The sequence below is a fragment of the Boleophthalmus pectinirostris genome, unplaced genomic scaffold (assembly GCF_026225935.1).
Source record: "Boleophthalmus pectinirostris isolate CB_2022bp ecotype Guang Dong unplaced genomic scaffold, ASM2622593v1 HiC_scaffold_14, whole genome shotgun sequence".
Lineage (NCBI taxonomy): Eukaryota > Metazoa > Chordata > Actinopteri > Gobiiformes > Gobiidae > Boleophthalmus > Boleophthalmus pectinirostris.
The window spans coordinates 35,769,469-35,779,070 of record NW_026571047.1 but is presented as its reverse complement, the minus strand read 5'-3'; the positions used below and the strand labels follow the sequence as shown (position 1 = coordinate 35,779,070).

At 49.5% G+C, this 9,602-nt stretch overlaps 1 protein-coding gene across 2 annotated transcripts in view; it reads right to left on the bottom strand.

Moving 5' to 3' along the window:
- Positions 1-4: 4 nt before the first annotated feature.
- Positions 5-9,602, bottom strand: part of acta2 (actin alpha 2, smooth muscle) — a 16,114-nt gene continuing 6,516 nt past the window's right edge. Inside the window, exons 2-9 of one of the 2 annotated variants that reach the window (XM_055150505.1) lie at positions 7,294-7,553; positions 6,793-6,921; positions 4,340-4,450; positions 2,778-2,862; positions 2,396-2,557; positions 1,430-1,621; positions 624-805; positions 5-297 (exon numbers count right to left, since the gene is read on the bottom strand). In XM_055150505.1, coding sequence (XP_055006480.1) covers positions 154-297; positions 624-805; positions 1,430-1,621; positions 2,396-2,557; positions 2,778-2,862; positions 4,340-4,450; positions 6,793-6,921; positions 7,294-7,422 — 1,134 coding nt within the window. In that variant the 5' untranslated portion in view covers positions 7,423-7,553 and the 3' untranslated portion in view covers positions 5-153. Of the gene's footprint in view, positions 298-623; positions 806-1,429; positions 1,622-2,395; positions 2,558-2,777; positions 2,863-4,339; positions 4,451-4,902; positions 5,032-5,268; positions 5,549-6,792; positions 6,922-7,293; positions 7,554-9,602 lie in introns of those variants that run through there. The other variant, XM_055150504.1, reaches the window with a different exon arrangement.

The window sequence follows — 9,602 nt, the reverse complement described above, 5'->3', positions numbered from 1 at the left end:
AGAGTCAAAGAGCTTCGTTTATTCAAACGCTCAGGTGCAGGTTACAGACCAATGGGAGCGGCCCTTTCAGAGCTCTGCACTGTGATTGGACGAGGGACAGGAAGTGTGGGGCGGGGACAGGAAGTGGAGCGGGACCAGTGGTAGTTGTAGTTTTTAGAAGCATTTGCGGTGGACGATGGACGGACCGGCCTCGTCGTACTCCTGTTTACTGATCCACATCTGCTGGAACGTGGACAGAGACGCCAGGATGGAGCCGCCGATCCACACCGAGTACTTCCTCTCCGGCGGCGCGATGATCTGAGGGACACAGAACCGGGTCAGAACCAGGACCAGGACCAGGACCAGAACCAGACCCAGGACTAAAACCAGGACTAAAACCAGAGCCAGGACCAGAACCAGGACCAGGACCAGGACCAGGACAGAACAGAACTAAAAACAAGGCTAAAGGAGAACCGCCCAATCCACACCGAGTACTTCCTCTCCAGCGGCGCGATGACCTGAGGTGTGACAGGTGTGACAGGTGTGTGACAGGTGCATGTGTGTGACAGGTGTGTGACAGGTGAGTGTGACAGGTGCGTGTGACAGGTGCGTGTGACAGGTGCATGTGTGTGACAGGTGCGTACCTTGATCTTCATGGTGCTGGGGGCGAGGGCGGTGATCTCCTTCTGCATGCGGTCGGCGATGCCCGGGTACATGGTTGTTCCTCCGGACAGAACGTTGTTGGCGTAAAGATCTTTACGAATGTCGATGTCGCATTTCATGATGCTGTTGTACGTCGTCTCGTGGATCCCGGCCGACTCCATCCCTAAAGTACCACAAATACTTCAAATACTACTACAAATACTACTGCACATACTACTACTACAGCAGACTTCATACCTGAAGTACCACAAATACTTCAAATACTACTACAAATACTACTGCACATACTACTACTACAGCAGACTTCATACCTGAAGTACTACAAATACTTCAAATACTACTACTACAGATGCCCTTCCCCTGGCTCAGGTCGTGTCAGATGCCCTCCCCGTGGCTCAGGTCGTGTCAGATGCCCTCCCCGTGTCTCAGGTCGTGTCAGATGCCCTCCCCGTGTCTCAGGTCGTGTCAGATGCCCTCCCCGTGGCTCAGTGTCGGTCCCCCGTGGCTCAGTCGTGTCAGATGCCCTCCCCGTGGCTCAGGTCGCGTCAGATGCCCTCCCCCTGTCTCAGGTCGTGTCAGATGCCCTCCCCCGTGTCTCAGGTCATGTCAGATGCCCTCCCCGTGGCTCAGGTCGCGTCAGATGCCCTCCCCGTGTCTCAGGTCGTGTCAGATGCCCCCCCTGTCTCAGGTCATGTCAGATGCCCTCCCCCGTGTCTCAGGTCGTGTCAGATGCCCTCCCCGTCTCAGGTCATGTCAGATGGTCGTCCCAGGTCCCCTCAGGTCGTACCGATGAAGGAGGGCTGGAAGAGCGTCTCGGGGCACCTGAAGCGCTCGTTGCCGATGGTGATGACCTGCCCGTCCGGGAGCTCGTAGCTTTTCTCCAGAGACGAGGACGTGGCGGCGGTGCCCATCTCGTTCTCGAAGTCCAACGCCACGTAACACAACTTCTCCTTTATGTCCCGCACGATCTCACGCTCCGCTGCAACACAACGCACAACGGGTCACAACGGGTCACAACGGGTCACAACGAGTCACAACGGGTCACAACGGGTCACGGGTCACAACGGGTCACAACGAGTCACAACGGGTCACAACGGGTCACAACGGGTCACAACGGGTCACAACGAGTCACAACGGGTCACAACGGGTCACAACGGTCACAACGGTCACGTCACACGGGTCACAACGGGTCACAACGTCACAACGGTCACAACGGGTCACAACGGGTCACAACGGGTCACAACGGGTCACAACGAGTCACAACGGGTCACAACGGGTCACAACGAGTCACAACGGGTCACAACGAGTCACAACGGGTCACAACAGAGATTTCGGTGATGTTTTGTGATGTTTCAGTGGTGTTTCAACAGTGTTACAGTGATGTTTCAGAGGTGTTTTGGTGATGTTTCACTGGTGTTTCTGTGATGTTTCAATGATGTTTCACTGGTGTTTCAACAGTGTTACAGTGATGTTTCAGAGGTGTTTTGGTGATGTTTCACTGGTGTTTCTGTGATGTTTCAATGATGTTTCACTGGTGTTTCAACAGTGTTACAGTGATGTTTCAGAGGTGTTTTGGTAATGTTTCACTGGTGTTTCTGTGATGTTTCAGTGATGTTTCACTGGTGTTTCAACAGTGTTACAGTGATGTTTCAGAGGTGTTTTGGTATTGTTTCACTGGTGTTTTGTTGGTGTTTCATGATGTTTCACTGGTGTTTCTGCAGTGTTTCAGTGATGTTTCAGCTGTGTTTCACACCTGTGGTCACAAAGCTGTAGCCCCTCTCGGTCAGGATCTTCATCAGGTAGTCGGTGAGGTCTCGTCCTGCCAGGTCCAGCCTCATGATGGCGTGAGGAAGAGCGTAGCCTTCATAGATCGGAACGTTATGGGTCACTCCATCTCCACTGTCCAGAACGATGCCTGAGAACAGACCGGGACTAAGACCAGGACTAAGACTGGGACTAAGACTGGGACCAGGACTAAGACCAGGACTAAGACTGGGACCAGGACTAAGACCAGGACTAAGACTGGGACCAGGACTAAGGCCAGGACCAGGACTAGGACTAAGACTGGGACCAGGACTAAGATCAGGACCAAGACCGGGACTAGGACTAAGACCGGGACCAGAGGTGGTTCTGACCTGTGGTGCGTCCGGAGGCGTAGAGCGACAGCACGGCCTGAATCGCCACGTACATCGCCGGGACGTTAAAGGTCTCGAACATGATCTGAAAAAAGCACATGGTCAGGTCTGGTGACGCGAGCAGCGACTCGAGCGACTCGAGCGACTCGAGCAGCGACACTAGCGACTTCCATCTGCGGCAGAAAAACGACGTTAGACGATCGAACAGTTTGGATTGAATATTTGATTTGATCCTTTTCATTTTCATGACGTCATATTTGATTTTGTTTGATGTGAAGAAAACGTTGTGACTTTGTTTAGAAAATCACCGTATAAATAAAATATCACGATAAAAGTCACACGAGGATAAATATTACATACAATATTATCTATTATTTATATTTAACTTTATTTCATGTGAACATTTCACGTTCAGTCGTTTCTGTCGCTGATTTTGATCCTGAACATCTAAAAAGACATTTTGAAGTTTGCACAACAGTTTCTGAAGAATCTGGACATGACCTCAAGATCCTAAAGAGGTGAAGGCTGGAGGTGACACGAGCCTCCTACACGTGCCTCCTACCTCCTACACGTGCCTCCTGCCTCCTACACGTGCCTCCTGACTCCTACACGTGCCTCCTGCCTCCTACATGTGCCTCCTACACGTGCCTCCTACCTCCTACACGTGCCTCCTGCCTCCTACACGTGCCTCCTGCCTCCTACATGTGCCTCCTACACGTGCCTCCTACCTCCTACACGTGCCTCCTGCCTCCTACATGTGCCTCCTACACGTGCCTCCTGCCTCCTACACGTGCCTCCTGCCTCCTACATGTGCCTCCTACACGTGCCTCCTGTGCCTACACGTGCCTCCTACACGTGCCTCCTACACGTGCCTCCTGCCTCCTACACGTGCCTCCTGCCTCCTACATGTGCCTCCTACACGTGCCTACACGTGCCTCCTGCCCCTACAGTGCCTCCTACACGTGCCTCCTACACCCCTACACGTGCCTCCTCCTCCTCCTCCTACACGTGCCTGCCTCCTACCTACACGTGCCTCCTGCCTCCTACATGTGCCTCCTACACGTGCTTCCTACCTCCTACACGTGCCTCCTGTGTTACAGTTGGATAAACGTCCGTCTCTGTGTCGTGTGTTTATGTTTTTGAAATAAAAGTTTGTTCTCCTGTTTCTTCTGTTTCTTTTTCTGTCCTCGTCTCGACTCAGAGCCTCGTCAGGAGATTCTGACGCTGTAGAAATAAAAGTGAAATAAAAGTGCAGTGCAGGATTAGTGTCGGTGTGTCAGAGGAGAGTGTCGCCCTCTAGTGGAGCGTCTGTGGTGTTCAGATCTGCTCGTGTGTTTGATTTTGTAGATTCACTGTGGAAAAGTTTGAATCGAGTCGTTTGTTCAGTGCGACGTGATCGGAGGAAAAATGTTTCTGTGGATCTGAGTGAACTTTAGTCACTTTGTTCTCAACAGTATTTATACATGTATTCACAGTACTCTTTGCAGTACTCTTTGCAGTACTTGTCGTGGTACTTGTTGCAGTACTCTTTGCAGTACCCTTTGCAGTACTCGTTGCAGTACCTGGGTCATCTTCTCTCTGTTGGCCTTGGGGTTGAGGGGGGCCTCGGTCAGCAGGGTGGGGTGCTCCTCAGGGGCCACACGGAGCTCGTTATAAAAGGAATGATGCCAAATCTGAAACACAAGAAACAAAACACACACTCAGGGAGTATTTGCAGTATTAGTATTTGCAGTAGTATTTGCAGTAATAGTAGTAGTAGTAGTATTTGCAGTAGTATTTGCAGTAATAGTATAAGTAATAGTATTTGCAGTAATAGAATTTGCAGTAGTATTTCCAGTAATAGTAGTAGTAGGATTATTTGCAGTAGTAGTATTTGCAGTAGTATTTCCAATAATAGTAGTAGTAGGAGTATTTGTAGTATTAGTATTTGTAGTAATAGTAGTAGTAGTAGTATTTGCAGTAGTATTTGCAGTAATAGTAGTAGTAATAGTATTTGTAGTATTAGTATTTGCAGTAATAGTATTTGCAGTAGTATTTGTAGTTTTAATATTTGCAGTAATAGTAGTAGTAGTATTTGCAGTAATAGTATTTGCAGTAGTATTTGTAGTATTAGTATTTGCAGTACCTTCTCCATGTCGTCCCAGTTGGTGATGATTCCGTGTTCAATCGGATATTTGAGCGTCAGAATTCCTCTTTTACTCTGAGCCTCGTCTCCAACGTAACTGTCCTTCTGCCCCATGCCCACCATCACGCCCTGAAACGGACCAGAACCAGACCAGAACCGGGTCAGAACCAGGACTAAACCAGGACTAAACCACCATCACGCCCTGAAACGGACCAGAACCAGACCAGAACCGGGTCAGAACCAGGACTAAACCAGGACTAAACCAGGACTAAACCACCATCACGCCCTGAAACAGACCAGAACCAGACCAGAACCGGGTCAGAACCAGGACTAAACCACTGGGTCTGGGGCCGGTCTGGGCCTCACCTGGTGCCGGGGACGTCCCACGATGGACGGGAACACGGCTCTGGGGGCGTCGTCTCCGGCGAATCCAGCTTTACACAAACCGGAGCCGTTATCACAGACGAGCGCGGTGCTCTCCTCTTCATCACACATGATCACAGGGACTAAACCGGGACTAAACCAGGACTAAACCGGGACTACAACAGGACTACAGCGGGTCTGGGACCAGGGACCAGGACTAAAGCGGGACGGGACCAGGACTGGGACCAGAGCAGGACCGATCTCTGTGGAACAAGAGAGAGAGAGATTTAAGACAGGAACAGAAAGATCTACAGGTGCACCCTGTCAGTGTGTCCCTGTCAGTGTGTCCCTGTCAGTGTGTCCCTGTCAGTCTGTGTCCCTGTCAGTCTGTCCCTGTCAGTGTGTCCCTGTCAGTCTGTCCCTGTCAGTCTGTCCCTGTCAGTGTGTCCCTGTCAGTGTGTCCCTGTCAGTGTGTCCCTGTCAGTGTGTCCCTGTCAGTCTGTCCCTGTCAGTCTGTCCCTGTCAGTCTGTGTCAGTCAGTGTGTCTGTCAGTCTGTCTGTCAGTGTGTCCCTGTCAGTGTGTCCCTGTCAGTCTGTCCCTGTCAGTCTGTCCCTGTCAGTCTGTCCCTGTCAGTGTGTCAGTGTGTCCCAGGGCGGCTGTGGCTGAGTCTGAGTCACAAATGACAAACAAGTTCAAATATGGAAGCCCCCCCTCCCCCTCCCCCCCCCTCCTCTCTCTCTGTCTTTTCTGTTGCTCCTCCTCCCTCCATCTCTGTCTCCTCTCTCTCTCTCTCTCTCTATCTCTCTCCTCTATCTCTCTCTTCTCTTCTCTCTTTCTCTCTCTCTCTCTCTCTCTATCTCTCTCTCTCTCTCTCTCCCTCTATCTCTCCTCTATCTCTCCGTCTTTCTCTCCGTCTCTTTCCGTCCGTCTCCTTCTCTCGTGTCGTTCTTGTTCCATATTTGGTGTTTGTCTGTGAGTCGTTCTCGTTCTGTTCACGTCCATATTTGGACACAGTTCTGTTTCTGTAGAAACATCTCAGTGTGTCCCCGAGCTGAGGACTCTGTCCTCTGTCCTCTGTCCTCTGTCCTCTGTCCTCTGTCCTCTGTCCTCTGTCCTCTGTCTGTCCTCTGTCTCTCTGTCCTCTGTCTCTCTGTCTCTGTCTCTGTCTCTGTCCTCTGTCTGTCCTCTGNAGTAGTAGTAGTAGTATTTAGTAGTAGTAGTATTTGCAGTAGTAGTAGTATAGTAAGTAGTATTTGCAGTAATAGAATTTTGCAGTAGTATTTCCAGTAATAGTAGTAGTAGGAGTTATTTGCAGTAGTAGTATTTGCAGTAGTATTTCCAAGTAAGTAGTAGTAGTTAGTATTTTTTGTAGTAGTAGTAGTTAGTATTTTGTAGTATTTAGTAAGTTAGTATTTGCAGTATTTGCAGTAGTAGTTTTGTAGTTTTAATATTTGCAGTAATAGTAGTAGTAGTATTTGCAGTAATAGTATTTGCAGTAGTATTTGTAGTATTAGTATTTGCAGTACCTTCTCCATGTCGTCCCAGTTGGTGATGATTCCGTGTTCAATCGGATATTTGAGCGTCAGAATTCCTCTTTTACTCTGAGCCTCGTCTCCAACGTAACTGTCCTTCTGCCCCATGCCCACCATCACGCCCTGAAACGGACCAGAACCAGACCAGAACCGGGTCAGAACCAGGACTAAACCAGGACTAAACCACCATCACGCCCTGAAACGGACCAGAACCAGACCAGAACCGGGTCAGAACCAGGACTAAACCAGGACTAAACCACCATCACGCCCTGAAACGGACCAGAACCAGACCAGAACCGGGTCAGAACCAGGACTAAACCAGGACTAAACCACCATCACGCCCTGAAACGGACCAGAACCAGACCAGAACCGGGTCAGAACCAGGACTAAACCAGGACTAAACCACCATCACGCCCTGAAACAGACCAGAACCAGACCAGAACCGGGTCAGAACCAGGACTAAACCACTGGGTCTGGGGCCGGTCTGGGCCTCACCTGGTGCCGGGGACGTCCCACGATGGACGGGAACACGGCTCTGGGGGCGTCGTCTCCGGCGAATCCAGCTTTACACAAACCGGAGCCGTTATCACAGACGAGCGCGGTGCTCTCCTCTTCATCACACATGATCACAGGGACTAAACCGGGACTAAACCAGGACTAAACCGGGACTACAACAGGACTACAGCGGGTCTGGGACCAGGGACCAGGACTAAAGCGGGACGGGACCAGGACTGGGACCAGAGCAGGACCGATCTCTGTGGAACAAGAGAGAGAGAGATTTAAGACAGGAACAGAAAGATCTACAGGTGCAGTCCCTGTCAGTGTGCCTGTCATGTCCCTGTCAGTGTGTCTGTCCCTGTCAGTGTGTCCCTGTCAGGTGTCCCTGTCAGTGTCCCTGTCAGTGTGTCCCTGTCAGTCTGTCCCTGTGTCCCTGTCAGTCTGTCTGTCCCTGTCATGTGTCCCTGTCAGTGTCTGTCCCTGTCAGTCTGTCCCTGTCAGTGTGTCCCAGGGCGGCTGTGGCTGAGTCTGAGTCACAAATGACAAACAAGTTCAAATATGGAAGCCCCCCCCCCCTCCCCCCCCCCTCCCCCCCCTCCCCCCCCTCTCTCTCTCTGTCTTTTCTGTTGCTCCTCCTCCCTCCATCTCTGTCTCCCTCTCTCTCTCTCTCTCTCCCTCTATCTCTCTCTCTCTTTCTCTCTCTTTCTATCTCTCTCTCTCTCTCCCTCTATCTCTCTCTCTTTCTCTCTCCCTCTATCTCTCCCTCTATCTCTCCGTCTTTCTCTCCGTCTCTTTCCGTCCGTCTCCTTCTCTCGTGTCGTTCTTGTTCCATATTTGGTGTTTGTCTGTGAGTCGTTCTCGTTCTGTTCACGTCCATATTTGGACACAGTTCTGTTTCTGTAGAAACATCTCAGTGTGTCCCCGAGCTGAGGACTCTGTCCTCTGTCCTCTGTGTCCTCTCTGTCCTCTGTCCTCTGTCCTCTGTCTGTCTCTTCCTCTGTCTGTCCTCTGTTGTCTTCTCTCTGTCTCTCTGTCTCTCTGTCTCTCTGTCCTCTGTCTCTCTGCTGTCTGTCTGTCTGTCTCTGTCCTCTGTCTCTGTCCTCTGTCTGCTCCCTGTCTCTCTGTCTCTCTGTCTCTGTCTGTCTCTGTCTTTCTCTCTGTGCTCTGTCTGTCTGTCCTCTGTCCTCTGTCCTCTGTCTCTCTGTCTGTCTCTCTGTCTGTCCTCTCCTCTGTCTCTCTGTCTCTCTGTCCTCTGTCCTCTGTCTCTCTCTCTGTCCTCTGTCTCTCTGTCTCTGTCTCTGTCTGCCTCTGTCTGTCCTCTGTCTCTCTGTCCTCTGTCCTCTGTCCTCTGTCTCTCTGTCCTCTGTCCTCTGTCTCTCTGTCCTCTGTCTTTTGCCCCATTGTCTGAAGGGTTAAATCTGCACAGACCAGGTCCCAGGGTTTGGGTCTGTTAAAGAGACTTTGTGACAAATGTCTGAAAATAAAGATTTACTACTACTACTACTACTGCTACTACTACTACTACTACTACTACTACTACTACTGCTACTACTACTACTACTACTACTACTACTACTACTACTACTACTACTACTACTACTACTACTACTACTACTACTACTACTACTACTACTACTACTGACTACTACTACTACTACTACTACTACTACTACTGCTACTACTACTACTACTACTACTACTACTACTACTACTACTGCTACTACTACTACTACTACTACTACTACTACTACTACTACTACTACTACTACTACTACTACTACTACTACTACTACTACTACTACTACTACTACTACTACTAACTACTACTACTACTACTACTACTACTGCTACTACTACTAACTACTCTACTATACTACTACTACTACTACTACTACTGCTACTACTACTACTACTACTACTACTACTACTACTACTACTACTGTACTTACTACTACTACTACTACTGCTACTAACTACTACTACTACTACTACTACTGTACTACTACTACTACTACTACTACTACTACTACTACTACTACTACTACTACTACTGCTACTACTACTACTACTACTACACTACTACTACTGCTACTACTACTACTACTACTACTACTACTGCTACTACTACTGCTACTACTACTACTACTGCTACTACTACTACTACTACTACTGCTACTACTACTACTACTACTACTACTACTACTACTACTACTACTGCTACTACTGCTACTACTACACTACTGCTACTACTACTACTACTACTACTAACTAAGACTACTACTAACTACTACTACTACTACTGCTAC